Source organism: Heteronotia binoei, chromosome 3, assembly GCF_032191835.1.
Source record: "Heteronotia binoei isolate CCM8104 ecotype False Entrance Well chromosome 3, APGP_CSIRO_Hbin_v1, whole genome shotgun sequence".
In the NCBI taxonomy this organism is placed as follows: domain Eukaryota; kingdom Metazoa; phylum Chordata; class Lepidosauria; order Squamata; family Gekkonidae; genus Heteronotia; species Heteronotia binoei.
Window position 1 is genome coordinate 95,587,331 of NC_083225.1, and position 20,785 is coordinate 95,608,115.

At 43.1% G+C, this 20,785-nt stretch overlaps 1 protein-coding gene across 1 annotated transcript; it reads right to left on the reverse strand.

The window, feature by feature from the left end:
- Positions 1 to 1,508: 1,508 nt before the first annotated feature.
- Positions 1,509 to 15,554, reverse strand: LOC132568427 (beta-1,3-galactosyltransferase 5-like). The gene is made up of 3 exons (XM_060234229.1): positions 15,393 to 15,554; positions 11,777 to 11,827; positions 1,509 to 2,600 (listed from the first exon to the last, which is right to left on the reverse strand). The coding sequence occupies exons 1-3, from the start codon at positions 15,444 to 15,446 to the stop codon at positions 1,641 to 1,643; spliced, it is 1,065 nt and encodes a 354-aa protein (XP_060090212.1). The 5' UTR covers positions 15,447 to 15,554; the 3' UTR covers positions 1,509 to 1,640.
- Between the last annotated feature and the right edge of the window lie 5,231 nt (positions 15,555 to 20,785).

Genomic DNA, 20,785 nt, shown 5'->3' on the forward strand with positions numbered 1-20,785 from the left:
GTGCCAGTCGATTTTTTTAATGCTTCCTTCAGGCATGGGGGGGAATGAGAGCCTGTGCGCTCAGACCGCTCTACCTGCCCTGAGCCACCTGCTGTAGCTGCTCTCGTCGCTGCCTGAATGTGCACCCCATTTGCTGCTCCCTCTACAACCTCCATAGCCTGGGAGGGTGAAGTAGAGGGACTGAAGTCCTGACTTGCAGCAGCTGATCCTGCCTCATGCGCCATTCCTCTACCCAAAGCCTTGGACAGGGGAAGAAGGAGAGGCTTCTTCCTCACGGCTTTCTTTGTTTCCATGGTTGCTGGATTGTCGGCGGCCAGCATGATCTGTGTTTCTTTCATTTTGCCTTGGATCAGCAGGCGGTGAGTGGATGGGGGGGGGGATGTATCTGGGTTTCTCTCCATGCTCTTTTAAATTTGTGTGCATATGCGTAGAGCTGTAGCTAAAGCTGCCTATCGAGCGTAGGGCTATACAAAACTGAGGTGGGTCAGCCCAGGCAACTCCTATAGCAGCTACGCAATAAAGAATTTTGCATAGCCCTATCCGAGTGAGTGGAGGCGTGACCTAACCAATCCATGGATGACTTCCCCCCACTGAAGGAGAACTCGGACTCCACTTGAAATTTTCACTGAATTAGCTAACAGCATGAAGCCAAGGCAGTTCCCCACCACAGCACTCATCTAAATTCCTTTGAACCTTCTTAGCATTTCTAACATTTGAGTTGGTATGTTAGTTCATTCTACACAACTAAGAAGACTCTCACAGCTTACACTGTCGGGCTCTTTAGCTCCTGATGCAGCCACAAGGTGTGTTAGGATTAGGCTGCTGACACCTTGAAATTGGTGAAGAATTTCTCATAATGAGCTCCTTACTTCTGCCCCAAGTTTATCTATGCCATAGTTTTGAGTACACCTTTGGCATAATGAGATTCAATGAAAAACAAATTTCTCTCTTACATGAAAAGTAGTATGGATACCCAGCATATGCTGCTCTCACTCAGAGAGCCAGTGGAAAGCTGTTTGAGTTCCTCCAACACATATTGACATGGCAGCTCTACAACTGTAGTCATCATGACATCCTAAAACCAGGCCCAATAAGACCTAACCTTCCTTGATTCAAAGCAAAGCAAATTCACACAACAGGGCTATACACCGATGGAAAACTGCACTCTTGTTGTGCTATAGCAATCATATATACAGTAACTGCACTGGCTTGTCTCTATGAGAAAAACCAGTTGTGCATGGTTGCAGTAATAAGGCTAACTCAGATTCCTTAACACTTGCATCTGCTTACATTGTTCAAATGCACCCCAGTCTTTAGTTTGTAAAGCTGATACATATTTTAAAATGTTTATATGAATGTAACTAAGAAAAAACGCATAAAAAGAGATTGTAACTCATCCTGGACTTATCCCATTAATGATTCTTGAGTAGTCAAAAAGTCTTGTTCCCTAATGACCTCTAAGAGAACAAAATGTTGGTACATGTGTAAGAACATTCCATAGGAGAAAGTAAATTGGAATGGAATTTATTTGTACTATGAGAGCTTCTTTTACTATGTGGATTCTGGTAGCAGTAGTAATGTCAAGATTGCAAGATCTCTGTCTTTATTAATTTGAGACTGTTTTTGATGGTTAAAATATATCAGTCACTTGAACACTCTTTATCCATTGATGTTTCCAGTGCGTTCCAGTAGACCAGCAAGTCATAAGGTTTGACAAAATGGCTTGTCACAATTTTCTTGAAGCGACATACAGAAAATGTGACTCCGTCTGGAAAGAATGTTTGCTTTGAATGGAGTTCTTCTGGTATAATATTGAGTTCGGCAAGGCACAGACCTACAAAAACATCTTCAAGTTTGATGAAAGGGATATTTTGGGAAACATTATACACCTGATTAGCAACATCAGTGGATAAAACATAACCAGTCCCTGAACAAAAAGGAGGGTAGTTATTTCCTGGAAATTCATAGTTGCTCACATACCACTTGCTGGAAGTTCCTCGTATTGGATGCTCATTCAGTTTTAAAAACCCAGTGAAGAATCTGATAGTCCTGTTTTTCTTTAAAAGAAGTTCTGTTAGGTAGTAGGGATTGACAAACACATCAGAGTCCGTTTTCATGACAAAGCTAGATTGTGGACAGTACTTGTGAACCCACTCAATGCCCATCATGGTCTTTAATGTTAAATTGTAATAGGTATCTATAAAATCCTTTTGGATGATGTCTTTATATTTTTGACTTTCAGCAGTAACAGCAATCTGATTATTGTTATTCAAACTAATTCCCAGAAGAAAAAGTGTCACAATGTGTTTGTTGGCAATTATATTTTCTTTGCCCCATGTGTCACGGATAGCCATCCGGGTGTCTGATTGGCTGTCAGGTGATGATGTTACAAGAATTACCAGGAATGGAGAATTTCTACCACAATCTATATTTGGCAGGTGCAAAAAGTGTCCACCTGCCCTTTTAAATAAAATATTCTTATTGTTTGTTTGACAGAATTTGCAACTTTCAATAGAAGTCAGCTTGTAAAATAAACAGAATCCAGCAAAGACCAAAACCAAAATGAAAATAAACATCTTTCTCAGTCTCTTAGAAGTCATCTGAAATAAAAGGACAGTGATATCATTAACATTCTAGGTTGCTTCACTGATGCCTAGTAAACCAAGGACTGATCTATACATCTTTGGGCATTATTGATTATAGGTCACTCTGACAGTGGCAGCCACTGAAACAAATTGTTAAAAAGAAGATGACAGCTGTACAGATGAAGAAAATCTGCAAACTGGAAAATTGAGCTTCCAATATGGAATGCAGCTGGAACTGGTTAAAATAGTTTAGAACCTCTTTGTCCACATGTAATGGGATGGATCCTGCTAGTTTTTTTTTTTTTTTGGGGGGGGGGGTTGCTCAATGTCACCCTTTCCCCCTCACTACAGCTCTTGTCCCAAATGGCTTTTATAGATGCAGGTCCCATGATCTCAAGCATTTTGGGTGGTCAAAGGAAAGTGGGGTTCTGAGCAGTGTTCCCTCTAAGCTGAGTTAGTGTGAGCTAGCTTAAAAATTTTTAGCCTCCGGCTCATACATTTTTGTCTCAGCTCAGGAAAAATGGCCCTAGAGCAAGAATGGCCAACGGTAGCTCTCCAGATGATTTTTGCCTACAACTCCCATCAGCCCCAGCCAGCATGCCCAATTGCTGGGCCTGATGGGAGTTATAGGTAAAAAAATGTCTGGAGAGCTACCATTGGCCATCCCTACCTTAGAGCAAACTAATTTACACAGTAGCTCACAACTGTAATGTCGGTAGCTCACATCTTTAATGCCAGTAGCACAAAAAGTAGAATTTTTGCTCACAAGACTCCACAGCTTTGAGGGAACATTGATTGTAATCATGGAGCCCCAGTTGCAGCACTGCGCCAGGGGAAGGGAAGGGTCAGTGAAGAAGCTGATTGTCACAGCCAGGCATGAAGAAGGCCCAGCAGAGAAGGGTGGGTGGCTGCAGTGGTGGGAAACTTTGACCCTTACCTTACCTGGCAAGCCAATGTTCAGCTGGTGACAGTAACAGCAAGGGGCCAGATCCATTATGGATAAATTGGCCTGTGTGCCATTTACAGAGTATGGGGACCCCCATAAAGGATCTACGGGTGAGGGTGCTATTAGCCCAGCTTGGGGGCTGCCCAAAAGCCACCTTCATGTTCAGGTGACGAGGGGGGCGGCACCCAGTGGCAGCCACCCTGTTGGAATCCCAGATACTTGCTATTCCATAGTCTTCACACACCCTAGCCAGCTGGCTGGAGGGCAACTGGATGCATTGACTGGCAGGAGGGTCAGTCAATGATGAATCTGTGGACCCATGCTGTGCCAATACTACCTACAGACTGCCAGGGCTGGTACCAGGCTTTTTGTTACCCTAGATGAGGCTACCTACCAATTTTTTAAAAAACAGATAGTTTTTACGAGTATTTATATATATTTAAGTATGTATATACTTTTCAAATTACAGGAGGGAGGGCGGGAGGCATTCTTGACACAACACTGAATTTAATTCAATTCTATTTAAATATTTATATCCCTTTCTTCTTTTCCACATGTGTTGCGAAGTCTTGAAGGTGCTCCTGGCCTAAGTCAGTGTTATTTGGGGAGGGGGGGAGCTATGGGAGGCTGTTGCAGCCCTAAACCATAAAGAGTCATGATGCATATTAAAAATTATCAAATTGATCGTGGTATAGTCTTCTGTGAGCCTGGTATGCCTCTCATGATGTGGGTCACAAAAGTGAGGCCACAATAAATTCTAGATAGAAGCTTTCTACACTAGTGTGCATGTACATGAAAGCTTGTACCTAGAATTAAACCTCCTTGGTCTTAAGGATGTCACTGGAATCGATGTGAAATATCTTTGCCTGAGACCCCAGAGAGCCGCTGCTGGTCTGAGTAGAGACAATACTGACTGATGGACCAAGGGTTTGATTCAACTTCATGTGTTCACCTGAAAGCTGAAACTTGATGGGCTAACTATAGGCTCCAGAAGTAAATCCTACTAGGTTTACATGCCTTGCTCCTAATTATGTCTGCATAGGATCGGGGCAGGCTGTAACACATGGTTTCATTCAGCTAGGGGATCCTTAACTGCATCCTACCAGTAGTGTCCTCAACACCTTATTTAAAACAACCAACCCTCTTATGTTCGTTTATCAGTAACTCCATAGACTGAGATGTGAAAAGTAGTTTTGTCTGTCATATAGTGAGGGAGGAAGCCTACTTTTAAAAAGCCAAAAATTCTACCTTGGGTTGTACCAGCTAGTAGACAATAACTTTCTTTGCCTTTTTCACCAAATTTGAGATGAGAAAGGGGGGAAATTTCTCATTGCCTTCCTCTTCCCTAAAATCACTCCACCACCACCCCACTAGCCTCCAAGTATTTTCCAACACAGATCTGGCAACCCTACCCCCCATGCACCAGTATCCATCCCATGCTTCTTCACACACACTTCTCCCCCCACCCCATTTTCATTAGCTACCCCAGTATCATTAACTACCTCTTGCTTCCCTCTCTCCATCTCTTCATAACCAACGCCAAGTCTCCACCATAGTGCAAAATGTTTTCCACTCTTACATTATGTCCCCCAGTGTCCTGATCTGTTTCTTATCTGCTGTTGATGCAGGAAAAAACACCCACTGCCTAACTTGAACTATTGTGGCAATCCAAGGGCAGAGTTGACTCCTCCCACTCTGTCTGCTCAACCACCTCATCTGCTGCTTTCCTGACCAGCAGCAGTTCTTGAATTGGGTCCTGATAGTTGCGAGGAATTGCTGTGGAATAATAATTTCAGTCAAATAACTAAGTTTGTAGTATGGTGTCTCCTAAATTAATACATTAACTGCCAGTTTATTTTCTGTGTGCTGTTTGAGGCTGGCTGGTTTAGAGAAGTTTGCTGGCGGCTGCAAGGAATGTGTGGTGCTCAGGTGCAGCCAAGGCACTTGGCTAAGGCCAGGGAAGGAACAGAACAGAAATGTTTGATCTGTGGTGGATCAAGTCCCTTTGGTTAGGCTTTCATTCTGCACCTTTTTGTTCAGTGGAGAGGTGAGCAGGGGGTCTGCTAAAAATGGTGGAGTTCTGTCTTGTTTCCCCCTTCAGTGCCTCAGCTGGACTTCCCCATCCCGGTCTTCTCCCCCCCCCCCCCAGCCTTTGATCCTCTGCCAGGAGGAAGCTGTGGACTTTTGTGAAGAAATGAATGCACCGCTGTCACCCAGCTGAATTTGAGGCCCGTCTGGGTGCATGCTCTACCAAAGACCTTCAGGCACTCCACATGCTGCACCAGCTACTGCATACCACTGCTGCCTCCTTTTTCCTCCTCCTCCTCTGCCCAGCTGCGTTCAACTTGACCTGGCTGGCAGCTGCTGCCTGTGCCAGCCAGGGAGTCTGTGGTGCATGCACGCTCCACCCTGGGGCTGGCATGAGAAGGTGAGTCAGTGAGGGCAAGCAGCCCTGACACCAAATAGGGCACATGTGCACCTGGCCCAGCTGGGCAGCACTGCTGCTGCAACCCCTGCCCCCAGTGGCTCAGAGGTGAAAGGCTCCACAGCCCCAATCTGACAGCTGATGGCTGGCTGGCCGCTTACAAGGAGAGGGAACCAGAGGGCAGAGGTGGCCAGCAAAAGTGGAGTCACATGGAGGGTGCCCAATTCAGCACCCTCCGTGAGCCAGTGGGCCTAGGCAATGGCCTAATGTCACCTAATAGACGCACCGGTCCTGCTTACAGTTGTAATCAATAAAACTTGTGGCCATTTTTATTCCACATTTATTCCAAAATGTTATGTGTCTGTGTTTTATTGGAACAAGGAGGGAGTGGTAGAGTCTCTAGCCTCACTGCACTCCAGCCACTGGGCTATAAACCCATCTTCACTTTTTCAACAACAGAAACGCTGGCTGGATCCAACCCACTAATAACTAACCACTTTGGTTTCACACAGGAAAACTGATGAATAGAGAAATGATAGAAAAGCCACATATTCCCTTTATGTGGTGCAGTTTTCAATTTTTCAGACGGAATAATTCCACATACATTTCCTCACATGCACATTTCAGAGAGGCACATTTCAGAGAGCTCTGAGAGAGAGCAGATAAGAAGTGCTATAAGGGTGAGGTTTGGCTTTCTAAGCTGGGGGAATTGCTGAGAATTTCTGAGTTTGTGTGACTGTGTGATTGCTGAAAATTCTGAGTTTGTGGTTGCTGGAGAACTGCTGTTTGTTTGGTTTTAGTGGGCTGAAGGTGATTGTTGCTGATTGATTAGGAGTGGCTGTGTTCCTGGGGCAGACTGAGGCCCCACCCTCTTTGCATTATTAAGCTGCGCCTTTGGCACAAGCCGAAGGGCGAGAGCTAAAGAGCTTTTGGCCTGTGGCACTTGGCCTGGGGGCTGTGTAAGGACCAGGAACCCAGATCCCTATTTTCTTTGTGTTCCCAATAAGGTAAGTAGATCCTCCAGAAGGAGAGTCACATAAACAAACAGGAATTAAAAGGGGATTGTATATTTTTAAAAAGCTATAATGAAGGTAGAATGCCAGCAGGGTGGTGGGGGCTTTCTAGTGTTTTGCACTGAGTGTCACATGTATGACCATTTGCACACAGGACAGAAGTCTTGGGTGTGTGCTCGATGCAAGGAGCTCCTGGAACTCAGGGAACGAGTTCATACCCTTGAGGCTGAGGTGACTGACCTGAAAAAGCAGAGACAGTCAATAAGGCACTCAGAGAAGACTCTCGGGGACATATTAGATGAGCCCCACTCTGAATGTGGCAGCCCCGTTGCTGCTGGGGAGCATGAAGGTCGAGAGGGAACAGGGCACTGTGCTGAGGATAAGGGGAATGCACCCTCAGAAGGGACCTCTTCTTCAGTTGGTGAGCAGGTATCCTTTCGAGCAAAGGAACCATCCCTGGGCAGGGAGAGAGGGGGGGTCTTGGTAGTTGGTGATTCGATCCTTAGGCAAGTAGACAGCTGGGTGGCAAAACCGCATACTGACCGTAGAGTGACCTGCCTGCCTGGTGCGAAGGTAGTGGACATTACGCGTGTTGTAGATAGGCTGATAGACAGTGCTGGGGAGGAGCTAGTGGTCATGGTGCATGTTGGCACCAATGATGTGGGGAAATGCAGTTGTAAGGTCCTGGAGGAAAAATTTAGGCTGGTAGGCAGGAGACTTAAGGCCAGGACCTCCAAGGTAGCCTTCTCAGAAGTGCTACCTGTTCCACGTGCAGGGCTAAAGAGACAGGCACGAATTAGAAGTCTCAATGTGTGGATGAGACAATGGTGTAGGGAGGAAGGATTTAAGTTTGTTAGGCACTGGGATGCTTTCTGGAACAAGCAGGAGCTGTTCAAAAGAGACGGTCTCCACTTGTCCCCAGATGGAACCAAACTGCTGGCGCTTAAAATCAAAAAGGTGTCAGAGAAGTTTTTAAACTAATCTTGGGGGAAAGCCGACTGGAGACTAAATGTCTCTTGTTCGGGAGGACTCATCTCAAAAAGATGAAGAGTTAGCTGTTACTTTTCTACTGAGTAATGGATCAGAGTTGTCCACTGAGATGGTGACAGTATGGAGTGTCTGCCAAAGTCTCGAGGCAGCAGGAGGAAGGTTGCGGGCCTAACTTGCCTGCAAAATTATAGATGTTTGTATACAAATGCTAGAAGTATTCGAAGTAAAATGGGTGAGTTGAAATGTTTAGTGTTGGGAGAAAACATAGACATTGTGGGAATTTCAGAAACTTGGTGGAATGAGGAGAATCAGTGGGACACGGTGATTCCTGGATATAAGTTATATTGGAAGGTTACGGAGGGAAAGGTTGGAGGTGGGGTGGCTCTGTATGTCATAAAGGGTATACAGTCCAGTAAGACTGAGGTCAAAGAATTAGATTCCCTTCTAGAAATGCTTTGGGTCAAAATAGAGGGCCCAAAAGGAAATTTAACTATGGAAGCTTGTTATCGCCCACCAAATCAAAAATAATAAGAAGATATTGGATTTATATCCCACCCTCCACTCCAAAGAGTCTCAGAGCGGCTCACAATCTCCTTCACCTTCCTCACCCACAACAGACACCCTGTGAGGTGGGTGGGGCTGGAGAGGGCTCTCACAGCAGCTGCCCTCTCAAGGACAACCTCTGCCAGAGCTATGACTGTCCCAAGGCCATGCTAGCAGATGCAAGTGGAGGAGTGGGGAATTAAACCTGGTTCTCCCAGATAAGAGTCCGCACACTTAACCACTACACCAAACTTGATTATAATATGACGGAAGCATTAAAGATAGCAGCTAAACGTAAAAACTGTGTCGTAATAGGTAATTTTAATTACCTGCAGATTGATTGGGTCAATATGTGTTCAGGTCAAGAGAAAGAGATTGAGTTTCTAGATGCTCTCAATGACTGTGCTATGGAGCAGATGGTCACAGAACCTACCAAGGGTGGGGTGATCCTGGATTTGGTCCTAAGTAATGCTCAAGACTTGGTGAGAGATGTAAAAGTGATCGCACCGCTTGGGAGCAGTGACCATAATGTTATTGTTTTCATCATTTGTATAAATAGGGAGTTGCCTCAAAAGACCAGCACAACCATGTTTAAATTTAAAAGGGGTAAATTCTCTGAGATGAGGAGGCATGTGAAGAGGAAACTGAAAGAAAAGGTAAATGCAGTCAAAACCCATGGGGAAGCTTGGAGGATATTTAAAACTACAATCCTAGAAGCTCAGATAAAATATATACCACAAGTTAGGAAAAGCACAAACAGGTATAAGAAAAGGTCTGCATGGTTAACAAACAAAGTAATGGAAGCTGTAAAAGGTAAGAAGGAGTCCTTTAAGCGGTGGAAAACCAGTCCAAGTGAGATTAGTAAAAGGGAACACAGGCTGTGGCAAATCAAATTCAAGACTGTGATCAGGCAGGCAAAAAGGGACTATGAGGAGCATATTGCAAAAAACATAAAGACCAACAATAAAAATTTCTTCAAATATATTAGGAGGAAACCAGCCAGGGAGGCAGTGGGGCCCTTGCATGACCAAGGAGTAAAAGGATTACTGAAGGAGGATAGAGAAATGGCTGAGAAGCTGAATGCATTTTTTGCCTCAGTCTTCACTGTGGAAGATGAGAAGTGTTTGCCTGCTCCAGAACCACTTATTTTGGAAGGGGTGTTGAAAGACCTGAGTCAGATTGAGATGACAAGAGAGGAGGTCCTACAACTGACTGACGAATTAAAAACTAATAAGTCACCAGGCCCAGATGGCATACATCCAAGAGTTCTGAAAAGAACTCAAAGGTGAACTTGTGGATCTCCTGACAAAAATATGTAATCTTTCATTGAAATCTGCCTCCGTTCCTGAGGACTGGAAGGTAGCAAATGTCACCCCATCTTTAAAAAGGGTTCCAGAGGAGATCTGGGAAATTACAGGCCAGTCAGTCTGACTTCAATACTGGGAAAGTTGCTAGAAAGCATTATCAAGGATAGAATGAGTAGGCACATTGATGAACACAAGTTATTGAGGAAGACTCAGCATGGGTTCTGTAAGGGAAGATCTTGCCTCACTAATCTGTTACAGTTCTTTGAGGGGGTGAACAAACATGTGGACAAAGGAGACCCAATAGATGTTGTTTACCTTGACTTCCAGAAAGCTTTTGATAAAGTTCCTCATCAAAGTCTCCTTAATAAGCTTGAGAGTCATGGAGTAAAAGGACAGGTCCTCTTGTGGATCAAAAACTGGCTAATTAATAGGAAGCAGAGAGTGGGTATAAATGGGCAGTCTTCACCGTGAAGAACGGTAGCAGAGGGGTGCCACAGGGCTCAGTACTGGGTCCCATGCTCTTTAACTTGTTCATTAATGATCTGGAGTTGGGAGTAAGCAGTGAAGTGGCCAAGTTTGCAGATGACACTAAATTGTTCAGGGGGGTGAGATCCAGAAAGGATTGTGAGGCACTCCAAAGGGATCTGTTGAGGCTGGGTGAGTGGGCGTCAACATGGCAGATGAGATTCAATGTGGCCAAGTACAAAGTAATGCACATTGAGGCCAAGAATCCCAGCTACAAATACAAGTTGATGGGTTGTGAACTGGCAGAGACTGACCAAGAGAGAGATCTTGGGGTCGTGGTAGATAACTCACTGAAAATGTCAAGACAGTGTGCAATTGCAATAAAAAAGGCCAACACCATGCTGCGAATTATTAGGAAGGGAATTGAAAACAAATCAGCCAGTATCATAATGCCCCTGTATAAATCAATGGTGTGGTCTCATTTGGAATACTGTGTGCAATTCTGGTCACCGCACCTCAAAAAGGATATTATTGCATTGGAAAAAGTGCAGAAAAGGGCAACTAGAATGATTAAAGGTTTGAACACTTTCCCTGTGAAGAAAGGTTAAAATGCTTGGGGCTCTTTAGCTTGGAGAAACGTCAACTGCGGGGTGATATGATAGAGGTTTACAAGATTATGCATGGGATGGAAAAAGTAGAGAAAGAAGTACTTTTCTCCCTTTCTCACAATACAAGAACTCATGGGCATTCAATGAAATTGGTGAGCAGTCAGGTTAAAACGGATAAAAAGAAGTACTTCTTCACCCAAAGGGTGATTAACATTTGGAATTCACTGCCACAGGAGGTGGTGGCGGCTACAAGCATAGCCAGGTTTAAGAGGGGCTTGGATAAAAATATTGAGCAGAGGTCCATCAGTGGCTATTAGGCACAGTATACATATATATGTGTATATGTATATATATGCACACACACATATATTGGCCACTGTGTGACACAGAGTGTTGGACTGAATGGGTCATTGGCCTGATACAACATGGCTTCTCTTATGTTCTTATGCATTTAAATTAAGGTGTGCATTTACTGCAAACTGGCAAGAGGAATACTTTGCTCATGTGTGTGGTAATTTGCCAAAAGGAATGTGAACTATCCTTGTTCTGAGCACCAGCATACAAGAATTCACAACATAAACCAGCAGCTTAACAGTTTATGCTATCTTTATTTTATTTTAAAAAAACAAACTAAAAAACAATGATAGGCTTAATTTCTACTTATTTTGTCCCTTAGCTGTACAACGGAGTCAAAGGCTTCATGAAATAAGATTAGTAGTGGTGGTGGTGGTAGTATTTAGTGAAAATTATTCAATTATCTCAATGCATAGAATTTTACTGATTTGTTGTTGTTCAGTCACACAGTTGAGTCCAATAATGGTGCAATTACATTTTCTTTTTAAAAATAAATTATTATAGATAAACAAAAAAAATGCATTTGTATACTTCTCTTACCTTTAAGAGAGGGTTGAATTTAAAAAGAATGCTTGAGTGCCAATGCAGCATCTGATGAAATCCAGAAGTCTGTTAGTGAAGTTCAAATAAATTTTACTCACACATTCTTAATTAAAGTGTGAAACCTTACATTTAAAAGTTTGGATTCACTTCCCAAAGCAGATAAACATACTAGGTAGGGTCCAACTCAGAAATTATCTGGGGACTTTGTGGGTGAAAAGCCTGGAAACTTTGGGATGGAGCCAGGAGACTTTTCCATTCCCTAAAATACATAAATAAAAATACAGCAGTACAGTTCCCATGAATACAGTCTTTATTTCCTCATTCCTCCAGCATCTGCACATCCATTAAATGAAAGTAAACACACACACTCACAAAGCAGCCAAAATAAACAGTTTGTAATCACACACTTTTGTGATCTCACCGGGGCAGTTTACTCACAGGAGTTGCTGAATGTAATCATCTGCTGTATTTCAGCCAACTTCCTCAAACTAACAGGAAAACAAAAGCAAAGCAGCCTAGGGGGTGGAGTTTTCCATCCTTTCCATAATCAGGTTTTAGTTAATGCCATTTTACTATACACACAACTTCTGAAACAAACGCAAAAAACCCAGAGCGACTGTAATGGCTTCTCTTCCTTTCTCACATGGTTCACACACTCACCAGGAAGAGCCACATGGTTTTTCTTGCTCTTTTAAGTCTGCTGAGGTTTAAAGGCATATCATGGCTGTTTGGGGCAGGACTTCCCCTTATCAAACAACTGGCTGTCATCAGAGAGGAGGCTGCAAAACTGGGGGATCTCCCACTGGGACCTGGGGGCTGGCAAGCCTAATACTAGGAATTGTGTAAACATTTTATCTAAATTGAATAAGTAACATCTTTCCTAGTAGGATTTCTATATGGAGGTGGGCTTGTAAAGGTTCTGCTGAGGCCACTGCTGATACAGTGCAGCCCCAATGGGGCTTCCACATGGCAGGTTTCTCCAGTTTCCCAGTTCCCCACAGCACCCTTCCCTGGGCCATTGAATCTTTTTCATTTTTTTAATGGCAACTGGAAATTGCTGTATTGACATATGTGTCACAGGTTCTCTGAATTCCCAGCCTTTATTTTTAAAAAGTCTCTATCTGCTTCTATTGCTAAGATGTTACTTTCCCCTTATATCTCCACACTGGAAGGAGTTATAGACTTACTTTTTAAAAATGAAAGCTTGGAATTCAGAGAACCTGTGATACATACGTAATGTTATAGTACTACAACTGTATTTAATGGCCAATTGAAAAAAATAAATGTTAAATCCTTGGTGGCAGGGGGAAGAAATGACCACTATGGGAACAGCATCAGGGAAAATGGCTAACATATTGGTGGGAAAATTCAAATTTTCACACCCACACAGCAGCCATCCAGGCTTTACTGTCATCTTTCCCAAAACTTCATAATAAATCAGGTTTGCAAAACATCGAAAAATAGCTTTGGGAAATCCCAAAAACTGCAGGTAGGGCCAGCAGGAAATGGCATGTAACATTTGCAAATGGGCATGAAGTGAATTCCTAGTAGCTGTTATGAAAACCCTGGACCCCACCTAATTTACTTACCGGTATGTGTTACACTGGTGGCACGTACCACAAGAACTATTGATTTAAGGGACATTGGTCCCATTTTTACAGCTGCTGAAGGATGAAGTAATAAGTGACTGGCCCAATATCAATTAGTACATCAATGAAAAAGAATTGTTATGCAGGAATTAAAGGAGTAATAAAGTATGTCTGAATATATACAAAGTTCTTTCCCCTTATCCCTGAACAACCACAGTCTCCCTTCCATCTTCAGATTTTTAGAATTAAGAATCTGCAGGCTAATGGCATACCTGCCACAGTTAAAAGTCCCAGCACCTCTCCATTTGGAAATGAAGCATTTACCTGACCAGATACATTCTGTTCCCCTCTAAATCTATTCCTTGTTTTCCTGCCACCTCCAGGAAGCCTTCCTTGGTGCTCTCTACTCATTGTCTGCCATTCCCCTAATCTTTTGAACAAAAGGACTGAGATCTAGAATAGGGGAACAAAAGTACTTCTGAGGATGTTTGTCTCATCACTCAGTAATCACATCCTCCTGCCAAGTACCTACCCAACCCACTTTGACTTCAAGAGTAAATTTCCACAGTGCACAAGTTAGGACCTTCTTCATGACTTTACCCTCCTTCCCTCACATTTCCTCCCTTTAACAACAAAGATACTCCTTTTAAAAAGACTGATTAACTTATTCAGGGAGAAAGCAAGTTTCAGTGTTTTCTGTTCAGCCTGTTGCTTTGCCAATAAATTAAAGTGTGCACAAGGCTCAAGAAAACCTGTCTCCCACAATCTCTGTCTGGGTTCTGAGAAAAATTAATAGCTGATATCAACTAAAACTTCTATGTTTAACTGCAAGGATTTGGGGACAGCAGGTCAGATGAGAAAAATCCACAACTGCATCAAAAATCTAGTTTTGACTATATAATCAGAGTTCTTCTGTGCCACCATTATCATTAAGCACATCAGGAATACAAAACTATCTACAAAATTTGGGGAGACTTCCTTGCTTGTGCTGCCCACTTTGGCTGCCATGCCAGAGCCAGGCAGCAGGGGAAGTAGCCAGATCTGACTAGGTCTGTTCTGAATGTTAGAGTGAATTTCCTTTGGATTAGTTACCCTTCTGAAATTAACAAACAGGGTGTGTTATTCCTCCAAGAAGGTTATGATTAGTTATATACTCTGAATGCACATTCTTGCTTTGAAATACGGGATTTTGTCACAGGGCTACAGCTTTGTGTTGCCTTATTAAACCCTGTTGCTTATTCGAAGTTTGGATTACATTAATATTTTAGCTCTTCATTAAAATTAACATGAACCTTGCAGTACTTTCTCTGTTACAAAATTTACAACTATGGTTCTCTGTTATAGTAACATTCAGATTGCCCATCAGATCAGTACAAGCACAGGCAATAGCAGGGCATCTCCCACTGGGGTCTTCCTTCTCCATAGATGAACCTGGGTGGTGGCAGGTTCATCTATGGAGAATCCACAACTGAATCCACAAGGGGTATCCACAACTGTTGTGATCATTAGCATTGCACCTGCTCAGCAGTGAATGTGGATTTCAGCAGCATGAATCCTTCTCATGGGGACATGCAGAACTAAGCCCCTATATCTTTAACACCCATAGCTGCTTTGCTACTTGAGAGCTGCCTGTTTGGCTCATGGTACTAATTCTCAAAAGCTCAACACTGAATTGTTCATACACGTACCCCTCCACAGACACACACACAGAAACACTAATCCGTATCCCATTTTTTTTGTTATATTTTGCTAGCTAATATATTTGCCAAAGGAATATGTGGTTTTAGTAAGAGGAATTAAAAAAAAACACCTGTCGATTACCAGATAATGTTTCTGGCTTGGTTACCTTGTAGATTGAAGGCTGCAGCTCTTAGCACACTTCCTTGGGACCAAGTGAACTCCGTGGACTGAGCAAACATGCACGGGATCATGTAATGAATAGGGAGACCAGAGCAAAGGCAGGAAGAGGCTCTTGCATCTGTTACAGTTGAGCAGAGACATGCAGGGGTGCCGCGTTTCCTTACCTTGTATAAAAGGCACTGGCTCAAATTCCCCCTTCCTCGCAACTGCTCCAGCATCCTTCATTTCCCCGGGATAGCACTACTCCGATTGATTTGGTTGGAGGAAAAAAATGCATTGTGCCTTCTTGTTTCTTTAGCTGGCACACACAAACACACAAAATCTGCATGAGATCACGAATCACCTTTCCTAATTAACAAAAGCTGTTGAAGAGTTTACAGGAGTCAATGGTTTAGTTTCAAAGGCACGCGAACAGCCGGGTTTCCTTACCTTCCTCTTGGGCGATACGCACCAGTCCTTTACTAGCCACGGTGCATGAGAGTTCCAGTGAGCAGTCTCAGATCTTTTGCAGGAGAAAAAAGATCAGGATTTCTCGGCTTCATTTCCAGACCTCTCCTTGTATATCAATGGAATTAACTTGATCTCTCTGTCAGCCTCTTTAAGGACTTCAGCCGGGGAAGGATTTTTAAAAGTCCAGGTAGTAGAGGTAACCTGAGTCCTCTCTCCCTCCCGGTATCACAGTGCTGCATCGGCAGCAAACCACAAGTTAGGAACTGTCTGCAAATGCTCTAGCTTTGTACTTGGGGGGGGGGGGGGGGATCCGCGCCCATACACCTTCTGAAGTTTTGCTAACGCAGTGGAAAACAGAAATAAATAAATCGAGAGACCTGGAATACATCCCAAATCACCATTCCTTTTTACATAACAAGCCCAGACATGACACAAAAAATATTTAATTCCTCATCCTACATCTGCCTTTAAAGTGTTGCTTGAGTTTCCCCCTCCCCCAGCATTGAAAACGGCTAAAAGACACTTTTAGGGTCATGTGTGAAGGGTCACAAGTTAACCCCCCCACACCCATTTCTCCAGAAAAACAGCAACACTTGCTGAAGTTTACCAAAAAATGGGCTGTCTAGAAACATTCCCTCTCCTCTGCATAGGAGGAGGTTGCCTCCTCGTGGATAAAATTCTTGTTTCTGCTGGCCGGGCAGGATACAGAATTGTCCACATCCTGCCCAATAGCAATGAACAGAGGATAAGATAATGACTAGTTAGCAAGAAGGTGCTGGACTTGCTTCTAATTCTGCCTTAGTTTTATTAATTGTTCACTGCATCGTTCAAGATGGATAAACCATTATTTATATAATGCCTCAAACAGGGTTGGGGAATATAAGAAAGAACTGCATTTCAGAATTAAGGTGTTGGATCCAGATTAAATTGGCAGTTTCTACCTATTCTCCTTTTCTATTGCAGCCCTCCTTTGCCTTTATTCCTTGTTCCTCATCCTTGTATCTTTGCTGCTGCTCATCTCTTCCTGGGCCAGAATTTGGCCCTTGCTTCTGGTCTGTACTGGAGTTAGGGTTACAGCTGCTGTTGGAACCTCATCCCAGGGCAGCGGTGTCCAAACCTCTGTCAGGGAGCCCATGTTCCTTTAAGCCCTTCTCCCTTTGCCATTTCTCAGAACTGTGGGGTGACAGCCACCTCTTTCATGTTCCCATGCCATTGGCTTTCCAGCATTTCTGACGTGCCTGTGGTTACTTTTGAGTACTTTAGTAGCTCTAGAAGACAGATGGGGCTGCTGCAAATTAGTAACAAATTTCAATTTGTTCACAAACCCCAGGTTATCTGCATATTGTTTCCTCTTTGTTTTCTTGCAGGGGAGGGACATTTCCCCATACTGCTATGACAGACGCCAAAGACTCCCCAGAGAGGAACATTTTGCAACACAGACTCCTAAGTCTGGTGTAGCAGTTAAGTGTGCGGACTCTTATCTGGGAGAACCGGGTTTGATCCCCACTCCTCCACTTGCACCTGCTAGCATGGCCTTGGGTCAGCCATAGCTCTGGCAGAAGTTGTCCTTGAAAGGGCAGCTGCTGTGAGAGCCCTCTCCAGCCCCACCTACCTCACAGGGTGTCTGTTGTGGGGGAGGGAGGTAAAGGAGATTGTGAACCGCTCTGAGACTCTTCAGAGTGGAGGGCAAGATATAAACCCAATATCTTCTTCTTCTTTTAATTGTTTCTTCTATGAAGCCAGTTGGATCAAAATCCTGGTATAATTCTGTGCTGATAGCATGGCTTCTTTCAACTTGTATGTAAATACTCTGTAGATCACATTGCAGGTTCCAAGAGCTTGAGTACAAAATTGGTGTGTGCATTAATACTTCATTGCTGCACAAAATTCAGCTGCTTAAAACTTAGTGGGCTTCGGTATCTCTCAGGTGGTTATGTACAACCCAGCTTCTGCTATTGTGAAGTGTCAAAGCACCAAGATGGGGGGGGGATTAACTGGAGGAGGTGCTTGTAATTACCATGGAATGGGAAATAGACACTGACCATTACAATGCAAAATCCTAAACAGAGTTACACCATTCTAAATCCATTGAAGTCAGTGGGCTTTGAAAAGTGTAAATCTATTTAGGGTTGCACTACTAATCAGCCTTAAACAATGGAAAACTAAATAATGGAAAACTTTATTGTCATTTCATGTGACAATGTCAAACTAGATAGTGTTTCTAGGAGGATGGATTCAGTCACCTTTATCATGCCAACTAGATACAGATGGGGCAACTAAGCAGACAGTGCAACCTAGAAACTGTGCTATTTGTGGTTCCACAGATAGAAAGAGGAATGGCTTAAAACAGTTTTAATCTAACCAGCACCTAAAAACATCTGATATGGCAGTCTCTTGAGTCTTGCACTAGTAAAATCTAAGGTCATGCTATTTTAGGGAAAGTCCACCAATTCATTAGCACTGTCAAATGTAATTGAATGAGTCTTTAAATTCTCTCAGGGCAGAAATAAAGCCACTAGAGAGGAGAAAGGGGAAGTAGGTACATCAGCAATTGGCCAAAAAATTAAGGAGGAAGGGGAAGTAGGTACATCAGCAATTGGCCAAAAAATTAAGCAATGATGCAAATCCACCAGGAAAATCCTCATCATTGTCCTCAATCTGGATCCTAAGGGAAAGGAAAATTATGTAACTCCAAACAGATATATCCAAGACTGACATCTTATCCTATATATCATAGATCCAGAAAACAAAAAATAAGACAATCTTTTTGTGTGATGCACAAGAGTAATCTAGAAACAATCCTGATTGATTTTGCTGTGTAAAGAAGATAACAGGAAAACTTGTCTGTCTTCTTTGTATTTTATTACTGCAAGGGACCCCTGGTAGCAGAATATTCTGCTCTGCGACTGGCTGCCTAGTGTTAGTTGCTCTCACTGTAATGTTGTTCCAAGGTGCAGTACTTTTGTTTTCTCCATAGGATCAAATTCTATCGGGGGGGGGGGAGGGATAAAATTGTGACCGGGGCTCATCCTGGCCTCTAGTGACACTAGCACTGCAAGCCAGCTCTGCTCCTAACTCTATAACCTCATCTTTGCCTCTGTTTCTTGCTCATATGACAGAATGTTGGAAAAGTAATACAGATAATTCAGAAGTAATTATATAGTTGCTTATATGATGATAACAGTTATCATTAAAGTGGGGGGACACACTGCTCATAACAACCTGCCTGGAGTTTTTAGTACTACAGTGTATCTGTAGGGATGATGAATGCCATTATTCAGATTCTCCTCTCCCCTTCCAGCAAAGAACTGAAGCTCAGCCTGATAGGAACATAAATTGATAAACGTTTCCACATAATGATATTTCAGATATGAATCCACTGATCATGAGGGCTGACAATGTGTGTATTAAGTGCTGTCAAGTTGTTTCTGACTAATGGCAACCCTATGAATTTATGACCTCCAAAATGTCCTCATTAACAGTCTTAAACTGAAGGCTGTGACTTCCTTGATTGAGTTGATCAATCTCATGGTGGGTCTTTCTCCTTTCCTGCTACCTTCAGCTTTGCCATCATTATTGTCTTTTCCAGTGACTCTTTTCATAATGTGACCAAAGTACAATAGTTAGTTCAGTCACAGGAACAGTTCAGGGCTGACAATTCTAAGCTTGATATTGCTATGAAAGTCAGAAAGGTCTTTCACCTGCATTGAACAGACTAAGTTCTCCCAGAGCAGCTCTTATTGAGTAGAGAGTGATGCTGTACAAAACCAAACAACAGAATAGAGATTGAGGAGCAAACAGAAGATCCACAGATAGTAGTCCTCCCGTCCCTTTAAGGAATGGGCTGGATAGTGTCCAAGTTAACATCCAAAGACAACCGTTTCTCAAAGACATTGTTAAACCATACTGACTTATAAGAGTCTTCTTTCAGGAGTGCCAGGTAGCCCTTTCTGCTCAAGTATGACTTGATGAACAGTCTACATCAGGAGTGTCAAACATGCAACCTGGGAGCCAAATCAAGGCTCCCAAGCAACTGGCTGTCATCTGCTTCCTTCTCCCTCTCTCTTGCTTCCTTCTGCATCACAGCTTGTTTTGCAAGACTTGCTCAATAGCACAGGATCTACAGAGCAAAACATCTATTTTCTCCATTGGCTGAGGCTCCTCCCTTGGGGTGGAAGGGGGGGAGGCCTTGCTTTGCCAGGCTCTCTCAATCACACAGCAGAGTTACTGAGCCAACCCTCTCTTCCTTCTATTGGCTGAGGCTTCTCCCACTCCTGGTCCCCTGAGGAGGGAGGGAAAGAGCCAGAGCTTTCTTTGCCCAGTTCCCTGGGTACCATGGAAGAAATACAAATTATTTTTAAATTGTCTTAATTTAATGTTTTTAATGTAATGTTTTTATTGTACTCTACTATGTATTGTGAGCCACCCTGAGCCTGCTTCGGCGGGGAGGGCAGGATATAAATCTAATAAACTAAACTAAACGAAGAAAGCACCTTTAAGACCAATGAGTGCTAATGTTTTAAGCATGTTTAATTTTAAGGTTTTAAAAAAATCTTTAATCGTATTTGTGTCCTTTATAAAGTTTATGTCTCTGCTACCTAATCTTAAAAAGGTACACACATGGCCCAGCCCAACATGGCTCGGCCCAACAAGGTCTCGTTTATGTCAGATTTGGCCCTCATAACAAATTTCACCCCTGGTCTAAATGCTTGTAACCAAGCCCTTGCCTCAAGGAAAGGTTGGCTGAGTTCTGAACAGAAAACCACACCAGCCACACAGCAAGGGTTGTTTAATAATATTCTCAGAAAATATAAAAGAAGATGGTCAATGTTTTAATTTACCAAGACAATCCTTATTACTGCTCTGCAAAGGATGATAGGAATGACTTTTAGGTTAAAGTCTTGAGCAGCTCCTGGAACTTAGTTCCTATCTTCATTTCAGAAAAAAATTAATATGCTGTTGGCACAGGTTTTTGCTTTTATGTATCAGTGACTGATGAGGCACCCGTTTTAAGTTAGATCATGTAAAAAGGATACCCAAATATGAATACTCTTTCACTTGATTTCTTCCCCATTCAGAGTCCATCTGAATACTGCAGGATTCCCTT

Coding starts and splice junctions, on each gene's coding strand:
- LOC132568427 (XM_060234229.1), bottom strand. CDS start 15,446: ATGCTGGAGCAGTTGCGAGGAAGGGGGAATTTGAGCCAGTGCCTTTTA. Junction 11,828..15,392: donor GCCAGTGCCTTTTATACAAG/GTAAGGAAACGC, acceptor GGATTTCATCAG/ATGCTGCATTGGCACTCAAG. Junction 2,601..11,776: donor AATTCAACCCTCTCTTAAAG/GTAAGAGAAGTA, acceptor CTTTTATTTCAG/ATGACTTCTAAGAGACTGAG.